Source organism: Poecilia reticulata, chromosome 5, assembly GCF_904066995.2.
Source record: "Poecilia reticulata chromosome 5, P_reticulata-male-v2, whole genome shotgun sequence".
Taxonomy (NCBI): Eukaryota; Metazoa; Chordata; class Actinopteri; order Cyprinodontiformes; family Poeciliidae; genus Poecilia; species Poecilia reticulata.
Window position 1 is genome coordinate 16,464,414 of NC_088834.1, and position 18,784 is coordinate 16,483,197.

General features: G+C 42.4%; 1 protein-coding gene across 5 annotated transcripts in view; it reads left to right on the forward strand.

Moving 5' to 3' along the window:
• The window catches only part of crocc (ciliary rootlet coiled-coil, rootletin), a 31,761-nt gene extending 13,430 nt beyond the window's left edge, over positions 1–18,331 (forward strand). For 4 of the 5 annotated variants that reach the window (XM_081607158.1, XM_081607157.1, XM_081607155.1 and 1 more), the window contains exons 15-36: positions 765–909; positions 979–1,125; positions 1,575–1,805; positions 2,610–2,803; positions 2,913–3,040; positions 4,943–5,112; positions 5,204–5,383; positions 6,155–6,289; positions 7,510–7,653; positions 8,650–9,123; positions 9,500–9,667; positions 9,738–10,161; positions 11,040–11,197; positions 11,287–11,407; positions 11,914–12,077; positions 12,332–12,547; positions 13,204–13,428; positions 13,509–13,658; positions 13,875–14,075; positions 14,148–14,279; positions 16,232–16,405; positions 17,314–18,331. In XM_081607158.1, coding sequence (XP_081463284.1) covers positions 765–909; positions 979–1,125; positions 1,575–1,805; positions 2,610–2,803; positions 2,913–3,040; positions 4,943–5,112; positions 5,204–5,383; positions 6,155–6,289; positions 7,510–7,653; positions 8,650–9,123; positions 9,500–9,667; positions 9,738–10,161; positions 11,040–11,197; positions 11,287–11,407; positions 11,914–12,077; positions 12,332–12,547; positions 13,204–13,428; positions 13,509–13,658; positions 13,875–14,075; positions 14,148–14,279; positions 16,232–16,405; positions 17,314–17,394 — 4,162 coding nt within the window. In that variant the 3' untranslated portion in view covers positions 17,395–18,331. The remainder of the gene's footprint in view (positions 1–764; positions 910–978; positions 1,126–1,574; positions 1,806–2,609; positions 2,804–2,912; positions 3,041–4,942; positions 5,113–5,203; positions 5,384–6,154; positions 6,290–7,509; positions 7,654–8,649; positions 9,124–9,499; positions 9,668–9,737; positions 10,162–11,039; positions 11,198–11,286; positions 11,408–11,913; positions 12,078–12,331; positions 12,548–13,203; positions 13,429–13,508; positions 13,659–13,874; positions 14,076–14,147; positions 14,280–16,231; positions 16,406–17,313) is intronic. The other variant, XM_008409768.3, reaches the window with a different exon arrangement.
• The last annotated feature ends 453 nt before the right edge of the window (positions 18,332–18,784 follow it).

Below are 18,784 nucleotides of genomic sequence, written 5' to 3' on the forward strand. Positions count from 1 at the left end.
AGTTTCAAAAGTCAAAAATCTTCTACTTTTGAGTAGAAGATTTAAACAATTCTGATTCTGAGGGAAAAAAAAACAGAATTCTGAGCTTAAAATTGAAATTTTGTTATTAAAGTCAGAATTATATGATGCTGCAGCTCTCCTTCCTTTGTATACAAAAAGATGAGTAAATTTCTGCCAAAAAAACCTCTAGAAAAAAATGTGAATTTTCTGAGTTTGAAAAGTCAGATATTTGCTAGAAAAACTGAAATTTTTAGATGTTTCTGGGAAATGTTTTAGAAAAAAAATTAAAAATTTGCCAGAAAATTCTGAACTTCTGAAAGTAATCTCAGAAAATTTCTAGAAAAACACGGACATTTCTGAGTTTCAAAAGTAAACTTTTTTTGAAATTTTTTAATTCAAAAACAATTCTTTTTTAATTTCTAAGTTTCAGAAGCAAAAAAAAGTGAAATTTTTTAGTTTCAAAAGTCGGAAATTTTCGTACTTTTTCTAGAAAATTTCTAAGATTAAACTCAAGATGTCTGAGTTTTTTGGCAGAAATGTCCTCCTTTTTTATTAATCTACATTGACCCTGAAATGCTGTCATAAAATCCTCAGATAAAAGTCAGAATAATTTTTTTTTTTCAGTGGCCTTTATCCTCTTCCATACTCAAAGCAGCTCGGGTGTCAAAAAATTTAAATTAAATAAAAGTTATCTTCAAATGATTACCACCCAGACCTGATGTTGTCCTGACTGACCTCCATCTTGTGTGTTTTGCTCCGTTCAGACAGAAGCAGCGGGATCTGAGTGAGAGCCGAGCGTCGGCTCAGAGAAGAGAGCTGACTGCAGTGAGGGAGAGCCACCAGCAGGAGGAGGTAGAGAGGCAGCTTCTGCAGCGCGAGAAGGCCCAGCTGTCCGAAGCGCTTGCTCGGGTGAGGGGAAACATCCATGTAGTAGAATCTCTGCATCTTTGTGTTTTTGACGCGTCTTTTTCCCCGCAGGCCGAGAGCTGCAGCACGGAGCTGTCACTGCAGCTCAGCAGGCTGCAGTCTGAGGAGGCGGCGCTCAGGGACTCTCTGGCAAAGATGGGCAGCATGAACGAGGCGCTGGCCCAGGACAAGGTGGACCTCAACAACTACATCCTCCAGGTGAGGGCCCCTTGCTGGGCCGCTTAGGAAGTACATCGTACTTGAGTACGGAGCCCACTAGTGGACATGGAGGAAACTTTTCCTTTTGCCTTCCCTCTCAATAAATGAGCAAAAACCCTTTGGTCCAGTCCAGTTTGATTTGAACCAGAATTAGAGATGACTAACTCCTGAATGCTTTAATTGGATTTTAGACAATTAAATGTTTACTTTGTCATTTATAAACGGAACTCAATTATTTATCTGTACTTTTAATATTGTATAAAGTGGCTTAAATGGAAAATCTGCAGTTTTTCTATCTGATTAATCGTCAGAACAACCAACAGCATAATTGATAACTAAAATAATCGCAGTTCTAGTTCATGACATAACAAGAAGAAGCAGTAAAGTTTGTGTTTATAGTTGCTCTGTCGTTCATCACGGCCTGGTTTCGTTGTTTATTCGTCTCTCAGCTGGAGGAGGAGAAGCGCGTCCTGCTGGCTCAGCGGCGCGAGGCGGAGCAGGAGCGACTGACCATCAGGGACGAGCTGGTCCGTCTGGAGCAGGACCGGCTGGAGCTGGACGCCGGCCGCGTGGCGCTGCAGCAGGCGCTGCAGGACGCCGAGCAGAGCCGGGCCGGGACGGAGAGCGAGCTGCAGAGTCTCAGAGCGGAGAGGCTGCGGCTGCAGCAGAAGGTGACCCAGGTACCGAACCGGGTCTGTTGTTTACAGGTCCAAACAAGCAGGAACAGAAAGTCACAATGTTTACATATTTACCAGGAATGGACCAGGTTTATATCTGCTTTTCCAGACTTCATTCTCCATCTGAATATCTAAATATGGTTTCATTTTCTTCCTTTTTTTTCTTCTTCCTTTCTTTCCTTCTTTTATTTCCAGTTTTTTTCTTTCATTTTATCTCTTCATTTTCTTCCTATCTTTTTGTCAATTTTTTTATTCCTTCCTATCTTTCTTTTCTTTCCTTCTTGTTTTTCCTTCTTTCCTTCCTATCTTTCTTGTCTTCCATTCAGTCCTTTTCTTTCTATCTTCCCTTCCTTTCTCCTTTCCTTGCTATCTTTTTTCCTCCCTTCCTTCTTTTCCTTTTGTGTCTTTTTTCCTTTATTTTCTTTGTATCTTTTTGTCCTTTTCTTTTATTATTTCCTATCTTCTCTTCCTTCCTCTCCTTCCATGCCTTTCTATTTTTCTATCTTTCCTTCTTCCTTTCCTTGCTATTTTTTTCCTTTCCTTAATTTCTTCCCTTCCTTCCTTTCCTGGTTATCTTCCCTACCTTCCTTTGCATCCCATCTTCACTTCTTTCCTTTCATTCTCTCTCTGCTTTTTGCTGGTTCCACATTTAGAGCCTGACAGATGTAGAAATGCCAGTGGTCAATTGTAATATTTTTATTTTGATGTGAAACTCTGAGGATTCTGGAGAAACTCTGGAAGATGTTCCCGGAGCCAGAGGAACTCGTGACCTTTATTTCCTGGGTTTTTCTCTCCGTCTGTCGGCAGCTTTGTGCCGAGGTTGCGTCTCTGGGCTCCGAGCTGAGCCTGGCCCAGGGTGAGGGCCAGAAGAACGAGGCGGCACTGGAGGAGGCGGGCCGCGGTCGGGCGGAGCTGGCCCGGGACAAAGCAGCTCTGGTGGTCCAGCTGACAGCGTCTGAAAGGGAGAACGCGGCGCTGTCAGAGGAACTGGCTGCTTTCAGGTCACAACTGATCCGTTATCATGTGAAAACCCTGAAGCTGCAGCTTCACCAGCTCCTCTAAAATAGATCTGTAATTCGGCTTTGTTCCTTGATGTCTTTGAACCTGCAGGTCTGAGCGGGAGTCCCTGGAAACGGGTCTGTTTGAGGTGCAGCAGCAGCTGGCGCTGATCGAGTCCCGCAGAGATCAGCTGGAGGCCGAGAACCAAGCGCTGAGCGCCCGCTGCGAGACGGCCGCAGGTGAAAACCCGGAGCAACAGAACCGGCGCCTGAAACACGAGTCAGCCGCGACCGCAACTATGAGACAACAAACCAATAACAGTATATATTGCTGTAGACACGTGATCAATATCGACAGATAACATGTGGCATGTAGAATAATCAATGATGTCACCAAACTCTGATCCAGAACTGCAAAGAATTCTGGGAGATGTAGACAGAGGAAAGCATTTAGCCAAGCAAAGGCTGTATTCATACTGCAGCCTGAAGTGACCCAATTCCGATTTTTTTGAATTCGGAATTGGGTCCGAATTCATGGCAGTGATCTTTTCACTGATATGAAAAGATCAGACTTGTATCCGATCTTTTCGTGGCAGTCTGAACAGCACAGGTCGGATTCTTTTTCGAATGTGACCCATATCCAATACATATCCGATTCAAATACGACCTAACGTTCAGGTCGCATTCATCCGAACTGAACCTCACTGATTCTCAACAAATCTCACTATTCTGCGTCCTGATATGCGCAAGCGGGAAGAAAAACAACAACCATGACGGACTATGATGAGGATTAAGTTGTTAATATGTTTCTCCGGCCGGGGAACAACTTCAAATATGTAAGCTAAGCTCCACTGTTATCCTCCATGTTTACTTCCGCAAACACTGAGCACTTCTTCTTTTTATGGCGGTTGGCAGAACACTGAGAACGCTGCCGCTATTGCGCCCTCTACTGCGCATGCGGGACACTTTCAGGTCGTTTGCCCGTTCACACCACAGAACGCATACAGGTTGCAATTACTGGCAGTTTGAACGACCCCGGCAAAAGTATCAGAATTGCCAAAAAATCGGAATTGGGTCACTTCAGGCTGCAGTGTACGCACCCAAAGTGAGTGACAAGAACTAACTCTCTCTGCTCTCTGGTTACCTAGCAACTCATTCATTCGCTAGTTACCTAGCAACAATCTGTTGAGCAACTGCCAAAGCAGCAGTTTAAAGCTTCTCTTCATAACTGCTTAAAAATAAAAAAAACAACAGTGTGGAATAAAAACTGGAAAAACCAGGAAAGCTCATGATACAAGTTTGGTGCTATTTCAGATGTTTAAAACAAAAAAACGAAACAATAATTATCAATATTGGCTGATATGAAATATTTATATCGTGATTTGTTTCTCAGCCATGTTGCAACCATAGCAACCGTTAATTCAAATTCAGTCGTCAGTCACAAACTTTGCCATTTTCACCAATCATCACAACGTTTGCGTGAATCTGACCATTCACTTTAAAGCACGAGTCAAACTCAAGGCCCGCGGGCCAAATCCGGTCCACCACAGGGTTTTATGTGGCCATCTGTACTCTAGAGAGTCACATAAATAGAACAGTAAATATTATTTTATCTATTAAATCACTCATTCAAAATAACAACTTGCCAACTTGTTAGTTTACAAGTTGGCAAATCAAAGCAGCTCTGATTTCAATCAATTTCAGGCAAAAATACTGAGACCCGCATTTTTTTAATGTTAATTGTGAGTTTACTGCTAATTTTTCACATCAGTGGTAAAACATCAGGTTTACGTGATGCTAACTCTCACCCGCTGGTGGCAGTATTTCTTTCTCAGCCTTTCTTGACGCCAAGTTATATTCTGTGATCGACACGGCGAACAATAAAAAAGATCATATTTAATATCATGCATAAGCAAATAGTTTGAAATTATCTCCACTAAATCAGTAACAAACAAAAAATCCTGGAGGGATGACCACTGTGAAAAGACATCTATTATACTCAAGAGGTGCTTACTAAGATGCAGACTCAAATATCAGTACATTCTGACACAAAAACTCACCAAAACGTCGCAGCATCCTGGAGGGATTAACCAGTGTGAGAATGTGAGTTGAGTGAGACTTGTTCTCCTGGATGTTTTCTAGCTGAGCTGAAGCGGTTGCGCTCAGACGGTGAGATTGCCCTGGCGCAGGCAGAGAGAGAGAAGCAGACTCTGACTCAGTCCCTCAGCGCCACTCAGCTGGAGGCTCAGCAGGCTTTACGCAAGGCCATCTCCGAGCATCAGGAGGAGGTGGAGAGGCTGGTCTCAGAGAAGGCGAGAACCCCAAACACTTCAACATGTTGGTTTGGAAGTATAACCCATTGACGGGCTCTCAGTGTCTGTTCTGCTGACCTTTATGCTGCAGGAAGTGGTGCGTCACAGCCTGCAGATGGAGCATGAAGCAGCTCTGAGGCGCTGCAGGCAGGAGATGGACGACCAGCAGCAGAGAGCAAAGAGAGACAGAGAGGAGCTGCAGGAGGAGCTGAGGGTCCTGCAGCACGACCGAGACCAGAGTCTGCTGCAGGCCGAGACGGAGAAACAGCAGGTCAGAGCCAGATACCTGGCAGCTACTGCTGCTGTCATAATCCTCACATTCAATCCACTTTTCATCATCTATGTCACATGTGTCAAACTCAAGGCCCGGGGGCCAAATTTGGGTCAACATAGCTCTTTATATGGGCCTCTAAACTCATTTGGGCTGCATAAATACAACCTTTAAGAGATCAATTGTGTGATAAATATTATCAATCAAGTCAATGCAGCTTTTGTCTGTTTACTGCTAAATTACATCATTCACTCCCACCAGTTTTCACAGAAATTCACGCAAAGTCAACAGATATGCACTTTATTTCTCACTAATGAATAATTGTGAGTTTATTTAAAATTTTCAGGAAAAATATTCGTAATTACATAATGCTAATTCTCATCAGCAGGTGGCAGTATCTTTTTTTCCACTACACCGCTGCCTCAGATTATAACAGCCAAGTTATAATTTCTCAATGTAACAATTCTACATGAATGCAAATAGTACAAAGTTCCTTGCAAAAATTTCTAAATGTTTCATTTTTATTGCAAAAAATCATAAAAACAATTGTAAAATCCTGGAAGGACTTTTAGATGGTGTTCGTTGGATATGTAATTTAAAGCGTTTATCGAATGAGGCAGCTATTTATTAATATTTTAGTCGTTTCTTAGTGGGTTTTATCAATATGTTCTGACATAATCGGCGCTTGGGAACATTCATGATCTCGATGTGGAACAAAATAAAAACGAGTTGGTTTAAATCCAAGTGAGCCGTTAAACTCTTCCTCCACAGGCGCTCTCGCTGAAGGAGGCGGAGAAGGCGGTGTTGTGTGACAGAGTGTCGGGTCTGCAGGAGGAGCTGTCGGCTGCAGCTCTGGAGGCCGAGCGGACGGCCAGAGAAGCAGCTCAACTCAAAGAGCAGGAGCAGGTGACAGTTTGTCTTCAGTTGCTGCTGCAGCTGCTGGTTGTTCTAGTGATTGATTACGATTCATTGATTAGTTGGATTAAAAAATTGGCACATTCTGCTGATTTTTCATTGAAGTCTTTTTTATACAACACGTTAATTTAAATAAACAAATTCCTTTTTAAATCAGAAAATGATCCTTTTCTTTCCTAAAAAGCAACAGCACAGCATTTGTAAACACTTGATTGTTTGCAGCAGAGGATGATTCTTGCAGAAAAACTCAGACCTTTTCTGCAGCGGATCAACAATATTTATGATCTGTCAATGTCAAATTTATTTACATAGCACTTTAAAACAGGTATAAAACTGCACCAAAGTGCTGTACAAGAACAACAACACAAATGATAGAACAGAGTATAAAACAAAACATCAATTAAATGCCAAAGAGTAAAAATGAATTTTAAGAAGCAATTTAAAATGATCCAGGCTGTGGGCAGATCTAATCTGGAAAGGTAAGTTATTCCATAAAACAGGAGCAGCAACAGAAAAAGCTCGATCTCCTTTCCTCTTAAGTCGAGTCCGAGGAACTGTCAGTAATAACTGATTATTTGATCGTAAGGTTCTGGACACAGACCGGAAATTTAAAAGGTCCCAAAGATAAAGGGGGGCTAACCCATTTAAAACTTTATAAATTAACAAAAGAATCTTAAAATCTATTCGATAAAAAACAGGCAGCCAGTGTAAAGATGCCAGAGTTGATGTTATATGGTCATGCTTCCTGGTTCCTGTAAGAAGCCATGCTGCTGCATTCTGGATCATTTGAAGTTGCTGAATCTGTGATTTATCCATCACTCTGTATAATGAGTTGCAGTAATTGATCTGTTGCTGATCTGTTAACTATTTTTGGATAAACTGATTAGCTTCTCGGGAGATTTCCTTGCAGAAGTTGAACCGGGTGAAATTATGCACACTGAGGAGTTTTGGGTTTAAGATGTTTACAGACAAAGTTAATTCTTTTAATCTTAATTACAAAATGTTCATATTTTTTACAGTTTTGGATGAATTACTGCTCTGAGTGTTTTCTTCTTCCAGCAAATTGCCTTTTTTGGAGTCCAGCTTACGATTAATCAATAAGTAAAATATTTTATTAATTGATTTGTCGCAACCAATTCGATTAATCGTTTCAGACTGCTGTTTCAGTCTAACAGATTAAAAATCATATTGACTCTGTTTTTTATTTTCAGATCAGAGTTGGTGCTCTGACCAGTGAGCTGCTGGAGCTTCGCTCTCGGCTGGACGAGGCGACGTCGGCTCACCAAAGGGAACTCCACGCTCTGCAGGAACTCTGCACCGATCTGCGCTCACGAGCCGACGTCGCTCTCAAAGAGGTAAATGACACGACGCAGAAGAAAACCCGTATAGAAAAGTGCTGGTCATGCACAAACAGGAAGTTTTCTCAGTTTCACTTTGTTCCAGGTCTGTAAAGAAAGTATATGAAGCACTTTTTGCCATCCAGTCGTTAATCGGTTAATCTAAAAAATAACCAATGGATCGAACACAACTCAAAACTCATCTGTTCGTCTTCCCACTTTAACTTTTTAGTTTTTTTGTGTGTTTATAGTCCTTTTCTTTACTGTTTAATTCGTGTTTTTAATGTAAAGTGTCCTTGGGTATTTTGAAAGACGCTGACAAATAAAATGCAATATAATAATAATAATAATTACTATTATTACTAAGTAGTTAAGTTGAGCAGAAAGGACTGAACTCATGTTGATGTTGGAAGTATTTTTTTTATTGCAGATGCTTCCTTTGCTGCAAACGATCAAAAATAATGCATTTATTGCATTTTAGGCAATAAAATATTTAAGGAATTCAATTACTTGTTTATTAACATTTTTATGTATGTTTAATATCGCATTCAAAAAAGCTTAAGCTGTTAAATAATAATTCTTCAAAATGTGCCAATTTTTTTAAACCTATTTAGTGTCGGAATAATTAATTGGTAAAATAATCTTTAGTTTGAGCCCTGCAAGATTTTAAATTCAAAACTTACCATCTTTAAATCACCACAGTTGTGACATATTGGTGAAGCAAACCAACAAACCATGATACTGACACAATGTTTCATAGCAGGAATAGCTGTTGGGAATAATGAGCCTTTATTGATATATTTGCAATAATTCGACGTTCCCTACTTTTGTGCACCACAGATTTCCTTTTTTCATACTTGCTTATTTTGCTTTGTTACTTGAGGACTGTTGTTTCTCGATATTTTAAATAAAAGACTTCACAAAATGCTGAAAATGTGAAACACCCCTATGAGAAACCTGCATCAACGGACCGGTTGCCGTGACGATGAAGGAACGCGTTGGTTGTTTCTCCAGTTGGAGCAGTGCAGGGCTTCTCTGTCGGCGGCGGAGGAGAGCCGAGACCAGGTGAGGCGGAGCCTGCTGGAGGCCGAACGGCGTCTGAGCCAGACCCAGGAGGCGTCAGAGAACTGCAGGAGGGACGCAGCGGAGCTGCGGCGCGGCCTCAGCGACGTCACGAAGGAGAGGGACGCTCTGAGTCAGTCCAACGCTCAGCTGAGAGGAGCGCTGCGCAGCGCGGAGACGGAGAGGATCAGGTGGGAGAGCGGAGACAGGTGGGTTTACCGAGGGGAGGGTGTTTGTTTCTCAATGTGTGTGTGTGTGTGTGTTAGTGTGAAGCGGCAGTGTGAGGAAAAGGAGCAGAGGCTGGCTGTGCTGGAGGAGAACCTGTCGTCGTCTCAGAAGGAAGTGACCGAGCTGCGGTGCTGTCTGAGAGAGGTCGAAAGGTCGCGCCTGGAGGCTCGGCGGGAGCTGCAGGAGCTCCGCAGACAGGTCAGAAGACCTCCGTCATAGAAATGTTATTTTATTTTGCTTCCTTCAACAGGGTAGGATAGGTCTCTACATTGTTGTTTTAAGGCCCTTTAGGAAAGACCGTTTTTGGTCTTCTGCCACTTTCTAACAAACTGCCTAACAAACAAGTCCTAACAAACTGCTGCTGACTCTCGCAAAATACGGTACAAGGCTGTAACAGAAAATACTGTGCTGTTATTACAAATGAAAATATTGGACTCACAATCCAACGGATGTGCAAATGGACGTATAAAAATGTACAAAATGTAACTTTTACATAATAGGTCTGCTTTAAAAGTTCAGTTTGCAGGATATTCTGTAAATCACAGTTTCCTGGATGTTGTTTTCTTTGCTCCAGCTGAAGGTTGTAGATGCAGAGAAGGAGCAGAGAGGGAGGGAGGTGGCAGAGCTGCAGACTCGTCTGGTTCTGGAGGAGCAAAGAGAGGAGGAGCGAGGGAAGGAGGTCTTCTCCCTCAAGCAGAAGCTTGTTGAAGCTGAAACAGTCAGAGAGTCCATCAAGAAGGAGGTGAGGATGGCGTGTTTCACTGCTTCTCTCCGTCCTCTCAGCACTATGTTAATGTTCAGTTCTGTGCCAGCTCGCCCTGACCCAGAGGCGTCTGACGGAGTCCGAGTCCGGCTGGCGCAGCTGTGAGAGAGAGCTGACGGCTCAGCTGCAGGACGCCCGCGGCTGCGAGAAGAAGCTCCAGGACGAAGCCAAGAACCTGTCGCTGCGCGCTCAGGCCGCCCACGACGCCGCTGCCCTGTCCGGCCTGCAGCTGAGCGAGGCGCAGGGCCGGCTGGCCGCCACAGAGGCCGAGCTCACCCGGGCCGAGGCCGCCAGAAGGGATCTGGAGTTTCGGCTGAGCGGCCTCCAGTCGGCGCTCACCCGGACGCTGGGCATCGGGGCCGGCGGCAGGGGCTGCAGGGGGCGGAGCCCCGGAAGCAGCTCCACGTCACCGGGCAGCGTGTCACGCCACCACAGCATCTCGCCGCTGCGCTCCTCACTGTCGCCACCTAAAGGTCAACAGACAACATGTCTTGGTCACTTGAGTGAAGTTTGTTGTCTTGTCAATGTGCTGAGAAACGTTCAGCAACAACATGGGAGTGGATGATACGGCTGAAAAACGCATCACGACATAAACATTTCATATCAACATTTCACATAAACATTGAAATATATGTTTCAAATACCAAAACATATATTTCAAATATATATTTGAAACATGTATTTCAAATATGTTTTAAATATTTCAAATATCTAAAACATTTCAAATGTTTTAAATATCTGAAAAACTACCAAACTATTACGTGACCACTCCTATTTTATCCAGTTTTCACTTTCCGCCATTCTTTTTTCATTTTTAAGCAAATATGAGGCACTGTGACGAATCCTGAAACTGTTGCTGCCCATGTTACTCATCAGGTTGTTGCTAGGTAACCACAAGTTACTCGACAGGTTGTTGCTAGGCAACTGAAGAGTGAGAGAGTTAGTTAATGCCACCGACTTTGCTTTTCTGACTGTGAGAAGTTGAGCGACAGGGGTGTTCTAATGGGAGTTCAGTGAAATTATTAATAATTATATGTATCATCTATTGTTATTGATTTATGGTCCAGTCTACAACAACACCAATCATTATTATTAATTTAGGCATCAGTTTTGAGCCTGAGCTCTGTGCACTCTAGGTACTATTTGTCCATGAAAACCAAAAAACTTTAGAGTGATCAAACTAAAGGCGGATGAAACTTGCATGGTAGGTTGGTGGTTTACAAAGTACAAAACAGGTCAATATGTTGAAGATCTTATTGTAAATTTGCTGAGCGGTGCAGGAATATGTTGATTTATTGTCACAAAATGTTGCAGCACAAAGTGAAGTTAACTCTGGCTGTGACCGACGCAGAGTTTCGAGGAAGCACGCCGGACAACACGCTGGGTTCTGGTGCCGTTTCTCCAGAGAGAGGCGACACGCCGCTGCCTCAGTCTGAACTCGACCCAGATTCCCTGAGAAGCGGCCTCAGAGATTTCCTCCAGGAGCTGCGGGACGCACAAAGAGAAAGGGTAACACACCTGCAGCACAACAGCAAAGCCTCACGAATTATTATTATTTTTTAATTTCTTGGAAATATTTTATTTTGCTGATTTTGCAGGATGACGCTCGCTGCCAGCTGGGGGTCCTGCAGCGGGAGCTGGAGGAGCTGAAGGGGGAACGCGGCTCTGCTCAGAGTCGCTTCTCTCTGCTGCAGAGCTCTTTGCAGGAGCTGCAAGAAGGTTCAAGAAATATAGGGTTGCAACTAACTAATCAATTAATCTATTGATTATTCTCATGCTTAATCAGATGAAAAATGTACACATTCTACAGATTTTTTATTTAGTCACTTAACTATTTTTGCACAATTTTAGCAATTCATTTAAAGCTCTTTATGTGCCGTACAATGGCTGCTGGAAAAGAGGAAAGCTTTGTGGTTGATTTACCTTTCAGATTGTTGGTTGTGCAGGAGGCCTTTCTTCTGCTTTTTTAACATGAACCATTATTTAAATGTGCATCTGTTGTCACCTATGTTCATGTGTAGCTGAGTTAGGGGGCGTGGCCAACAGCAGCTCATTTAAATTTAAAGTGACAGGAAACAGCTGGCTCTGAAAGGAGCTCACAGCAGGCAGTACTGACCAGACTAAAATCTAATTATCTGTTTTGTATAGACCTATCCTGTTCAAGGAAGCACCTTTACAATGAAATAATGCTCAGAGTTAGTTAACTCCTGCGATGTTTCATTCAGTGAAGCGTGGGCTGGATGAGCGTCTGACCACCACTCAGATCCTGCTGCAGCAGCAGGAGGAGGCGGTGAGGAGAGGAGACAGAGACAGGAGAGCTCTCTCTGATCGGGTGAAGGAGTTGGAGCGATCGCTGCAGTGCTCAGAGGCGGATAAGAAGCACACCCAGGTACACGCTCTTCTTTACACAATCACTCTCACATCCGGGGATCACGGCCAACCTGCCGTCGCCATATGGCTGCACTCAACAGTGGATTTATTAAAGTGAGCTTCAGGAGTTGGAATAACAACAGATGTCAGCCTGTGCTGCCAACACCTTCCACAATGATTCACCTCCTGCACCACAGGAGGAGCAGACACAACGCAGCCCAGGACGAAGCAAACCCAACCAACGTGAACTCTGTGCTCCTCGCTCCTCTGCAGGATCAGCTGAACAAGCAGCGGGCCGCCGAGGCGCGTCTGGAGGCGGAGAGGAAGCGCCTGCGGGAGGCGTTAGAGGCAGCCGAGGCTCGGGCCACCAGGGTGGAGCTGGGGAGGCGCAGCCTGGAGGGGGAGCTGCAGAGACTCAAGCTGAGTCTGGGGGACCGTGAGGCCGAGGGCCAGGCGTCCCAGCAGCGCCACGACGTTCTGATCAAACAGGTCTGCAGAAAAAGAAAAAGAGTTGCATCTGCAACTCTGAAACCGCCGGAAGCAGCTTTACAGTCCGATGCAACGCAGACGTTTTTTAAACGTCTTTATCAGTCCGTCGCCAAGTCTGGCGCTCAGCGGAGCGGGCATGGATGTCTTCTCTCCATCTTTCTCTGCACATTTCCTGTTTAAATATTAAAAAAGAAAAAAATCTTTAGAATTTGGCTGCTTTTTACTCATTTTCTCTACATTTTTTATGCCTGACTCTTAATTCAACTGTATTTTGGATATTTGCACCAGAAACTAGATCAAAAATACTTGGTAAGGTTGTGTTTCCCCTCAAACTTGAGTTCTTCCTTCTTTTAAAGTCAATATTGTTATTTCATAATCCTAGAGCAAAAAACCTTTACAGCAGAGAGACGGTTATTTCTGGAGGAGAAGAAATCCATCTTCGAGTTAGTGTCCATGTTGTTCACTCATGTTTCCTGCATACAAACCTTAATCCATAGTAAGAGCTTCCTGTCTATTCAACATATTCCCGTGTTTTTTAATGACCGTGGGGACATGTTGATTTCAATTAATGTTAAACTAAATCAGAGACAATTCAAGACTTTTTCAGGATGTAAACTCGGTTCATGGATTGCTTTTGCGTCTTCTACCTGATGCAGGTTGCAGAGAGAGAAGCTTGTGTTTCCCAGCTGCAGAGGGACGTTGACAGGCTGAGTCAGAACCTGCTGAAAGCTCAGGAAGGCGAATCTGCTCTTAAGGAAAAGGCCGCGTCCCTCAGCCAGACCCTCCAGGAGGTGACGGCCTCCCACAGCGGCACGCAGAGCCGCCTGCTCGCCCTGCAGAAGACGCTCGGCTCGGCTGAGCAGGACAAGAGGCTCCTGCAGGTTCGTGGGTCCGATTGAAAAAAGGCCGCCTGTGAACAAACAGTTAATTATAATTTGATGGATGTTTTTGCTTTGATTAGGAGCGACTGGATGAAGCGCGGGCAGCTCTGGCTGAAGGAAAGAGAAACATGGCTGCCCTTACTGAGCGCGTGCAGAACCTGCAGAGTGAGCTGAGCCAGAGCGAGCTGCGGCGAGAAGAGCTGGACGCCGAGCTCAGCAGCACCCAGGAGGTCAGAAAGATTAGCTTCTGTTACAAATATTCACCTCATGTCAAAAAAACACAACTTCACAGTTGCCCTGTTGTTGATCATGTGACTCAAATGCTTTTACTGAGCAACGTTCTTCTATTAAGCAAATTTATTTTTGTAAATTCAACTTCATGGTTAATGAAGGTGAGTGACACAGAGTTTCTTCAGAAGAAGTACGAGTCTGCGTTCTCCTTTCAGGCTCTGCGCCAGCGGTCGGTCAGCCTTGTGGAGGCCCAGCGGAGCGCCCAGCTGGTTCAGACGGAGCGGGCCGTCGTAGAGGAGCGGCTGCGCGCGCTGCAGAGGGCGGTGGCTCTGCTGGAGACGGAGAAGAAGGATGCAGAGAGGCAGGCGGTCAGGCTGGAGAAAGACAAGAACGCGCTGAGGAACACGCTGGATAAGGCAAGTTCTGGTTCATTTCCTCTACAAGACGTGGTGCTCGTGTTTCTAAAAGCTAAACGTGAACCACGTCAGGTTGAACGTCAGAAGCTGAAGTCCGAGGAGGGCAGCATGCGGCTTTCTGTGGAGAGGAGCCGTCTGGATCGCTCGCTGAACACGACAGAGCAGGAACTTCAGGAAGCGCAGCAGCAAATACTGATGCTGCAGGTGAGGATGAGGCGCAACATCAGATTCATCAGAAATGAAACCAATAAGCAGAATAAAGCTTCACCAAACTTCTGCTTAGCAGTGACTGCAGGAGGGAAGGCTGGGAGCCTGGCACAGGAATTAAATCTCAAATATTTGTCACACCAGAACCAAGTCTAGGTTTTTAATTGATTTTGTTTTTCATGCTTCCTTTTCTAAAAAAGAAATTAGAAATGACAGGAAATATTTTCGAAAAATGGCTTTTATTTCAATCTGTCCTTCAGTGATGTGTGTTATGGAGTGTTAAGGCCAGGTGACAAGAAATGTGGTTCAGTTACGAGAAAGCAGTCATAATATTATCAGAGTAAAGACACAAGTTGAGCAGAAGAAAGTCTTAAAATTACAAGAAAAAAGTTGTTTTAATGACAAAAAAGCTTGTGTAATTTTTTTTTTTGTGCTGGAGTTCTCATAAAGTATCTACTTCATTATCCTAATATTATAACTTTCTTCTCATAATTAAAGAATTAAAAAAAATCTGCTGATATTCTAAAAATTCGACTTGAATTGAACTGAAGCTGTTAAACATGCTTGTGAAACAAGATGGCCGCCCATGGCGTTCTGACATCACTCTGAATGATCAAAACTCAAAAAGTGCATTGGTGGGAAAAAAAAATTCCAAATTTTCCAAAAATTTAATCTTCACCAAAAATATGATTAATTGATCAAATCGATTAATCGCACAGCTCTAGTGGAAATCTCAGCTGGCTAAGGAAAAACAAACAAATGTTCGACATTAAGAAAAATCTGCATTCTTACATCAGCTTTTTACACTTGGGTGACGTTTAATTATCCACTCACAATTTGCTGTGAAAAAGCAGGAAAAGAGGAGCTTTAATGTCCCATGTAATACAAACATCCGAGATCAATATGTTTAATATAAAGGCTTGTTTTTCCTTACAGTGAGCAAAAAAATATTTTCAAATTCTCCAGAAACTGAGTTTAATTCCTGTCATTTTTAGGTCATATTAACTTTTTTTTTAAAACCCACCACAGAAAGGCCACAAACAAGTGAATGGGAACAAAACTGCAGGAAGTTTTAGTGGAATTTAGAATCTATTAAGTTGTTGATTTCAAGGAGATTTAGTGCCTCAGACATTTCCTTATTTAGTCAAATGTTTTCCAGGCTGCAGAAATCTTTGTGAGGGGAAACTATAGCAGTTAAAGAAACCTCAAAAAGACAATTAGCATTGCATTTTTGTTTATTCCTGGAATCTAAAATCTTTTTGTGCAGGGGAAAGAGAAAGTTTAGACACCACCCTGTAATGACGGTAGATCCTGTCAACTGAAAACAAGCAAACAGTTTGTTAGAAACAATGAAAGTGTGGGAATAAGTTTCCTCGTGGCAAAACATTTTATTTCATCTTATTATCAAACAATTTAGACATCAGTTTGATGTGACAACAACTAGTTACAGACGGTCAACCTCGGCTCACGTTGAAATAATGATTTAAAGGGCTTCGATTGTTCGTTTTGGATGTTTTTAATGCTTCCATTTGGATCTAAAATGCTTCTTTAAAAAATCCCAGACGCTTAAAAAAACACAGTTGTTGTTTTTACAATAGGTTAATGTTATTTCGTGTCAGTAAATTGAGCTGTTTCAAAACCCAGAGTCACATTAGACTTATGTGCCATTACCTAGCAACACCAGGACAGCAAAGCCCGTCACCTAGCAACCCAGGAACGTCACTTTAAATCCTGCCCAAAAGCAGCTCAGACTAAAATCTTATCTAAGAACTATTTTGTACAAAAAATGTAATAAACATGGTCCCATTCCTAACCTGTTGAAGGAAGTGTAGTAGGTCATCTGTAAAAACACTCTGTGTGGATTAGTTGGATCACTTCATGGGTAAATGGAATTAAATGCTATCGTTTTGACTTCACGTTAACCTCCTTGTGTGTTTTCTGCTGAGCAGACGCAGCTGGCTGACATGGAGCACTCACACGGCCTGTGTGAGAGTTTGGTGCAGCAGCGTGACGAGGTCCAGCGGGAGGCCGAGAAGATGAGGAGCAGCCTCCGGGACGTGGAGCGGACGCTGGGCACCAGGGAGCGAGCTCACCGCCACCGGGTCAAAGGCCTGGAGGAACAGGTGACCGAGGACATCTTCGTTGTTTTCCACTGAAAATAATTGTTTTATTTGCAAATATATTCGCAGGACACGCAAAAGCACAGCAGCTGCTTCTCCAAAAATAAAAAACAAATACACAGTCCAACCTGACCACGTTGCTAAAACAGCTTAAAAAGAAACATAACAGATGTCTAATGGGCTGAACCAGCCTCTAAACTGGGTAAAGCTGGGCACTGATTATGTCGTAAAGCCTAACGGATCCTCAATGTCCCTGCTTTGTAAACTTTCTGCCACTTTCATCTACCCTGCTGTTTCCAGACACTGAAACCCAGAAATATAAGACTTGTCTTTCAAAACTGTTGTGGAAACCAGACATTATCTGTAAGTGTTACAGTGATCAGATTCATCAGGTAAAGGTGACACTAAATGCTTCCCAGTTGGGACTTTGACTCTTTAAAAACTACAGAAGATGACTGAAACAGGGTCTAATAAATTAGCTGCAGTACAACAAAACTAGGAAATAATTCACTCACTGATTAACTTTTGAGTTTGCAAACAACACAGAGTCCCTGAGAATGAATTATCAGGACTAAACCCAGAACCATTTATCTCTTCCACTTTAAAATGATGCACTACTTTGTGGCAGACATCGACTATTGTGGATGTAACATAATTAAATGTGGGGAATGTCACATTTCCAAGCACTTTATTTGTATCTCTAACTCCTTCTGAAGTACTTCATCTAGTAATACTTTACTTTATTTAGTCATTTATTCTTGTTTAAATGCATTAAAAGTCTGTTTAACTATAATGGGGTCTGGAAAAGCTGCCCTCTCTTCCGTGTGTCTCCCATTCCAGATTGATTACAGATTATAGTCATGTGATCAGACCTTCAGATTAAAATGCCACATCTTTGTTTCTCACTTCAGGTTTCCACACTGAAGGAGCAGCTGCAGCAGGAAATTAAGCGACGGCAGCCATCTCTACCGGCATCGCTGCTGTCCAAATGAGACATAGCTCAGAGAGGAAGAAACTGATTCAGGGAAAACTCCTCGTTAATGTAAAAACTCTAACTCAAATTAATCCGTACTGTGACTCTAAACGCAGCTTACTGTGGCTGTGGAAATAATTTTGGATTCTTGAGGTGCTTCCCTGATGCATGGAGCAGCAACCAGCAACCAAACGAAGCACAAACATGTGAAAATGCCTTAAAACCTCCAGCAAACCACTAATTGCTCTTAAACATCTGGAATCGGTCCTGGCTGAACATCTTCTCAAACTTTCTGCTGGTTTTTATGAAAAAATTCAAATCGCTTCAGGATTTCTCTGCCGAGTTTGGACATTGGGCAGGATTTTAAATTTTTAAGATTATTTACAATCATTAAAGGACAAAGAATATGTATTTATAAGCACCATAAAGTGAAGTGCACTGTTTGTTCTCTTAGAGACAGATTTAACTAATTATCTAATGTTAGATAAAACCCTATTTTATAACTGAAACTCAGATTTTTATTACTTTACTGCATTATTTTTTTAGGAGCCAGTATTATTATCCACATGTAGTTTTTTCTTTGCTGTACGAACACTGACACACTGACGACAAACTACATCAGTCAAATTTGAGTTTAAATAAATATTAAAGCCATGATTTCTGGAGAGTGCAAGAAGAAATGTAGGAGTGGCAGCATCATGCTGTGGAGATGATTTTTATCACAAGTCCACATCAGCAGGGTTTCTCTTTTTGTAACAAGCAACATCTTTGTTAGAATAAATAATGTCCATCTTAATACTTTACATTAGTACAAAAGATACTAGAACTGCTTGGTTTTGTTTATGTGTAAAATCTAAAATTGGACAAATACTTGCATGAGTTGGAATAAGAAGAGGAAAATCTTAAAAAGAGCTAAAAAAGCATCTTGATAATTTACAATAAAAGGTGAATTTGTACTTCTGTTTGTATTTTATTACATCTTTCACCCAAACTACTGAACTACCTGCAGGATTCCTATTCAGTCTTTAAAACTTTGGATTAAATTTTTTTTTCAGTAATGGATCTGGATAAATATAGAAAAAAGAAAATTGGAAAATTGAATATTTTAAAAGTATCATTATATCCAGTAGGTGCAGTGATGTGATTCTCACATTGATTCGATTTAATTTGACATTATTTTATTTAGCAGTTATGCAGCCTGGGAAGACCTGGGTTGATGATGTTCTAAATGAATGCACATTTTTTCTTTTAAATGGATTGTTTCACTAGTTTGGTCTCTATAGAGCCCCCAAGAGGACATGGAGAAATTTGTTTTCTTTTGCATTCTCTGGTAATGACGTACTGATCAGTTCTTGCAACAAAATTGAATACTGTAAGCCTTTCTTACAGTAATATAGCAGAAAGGCCTT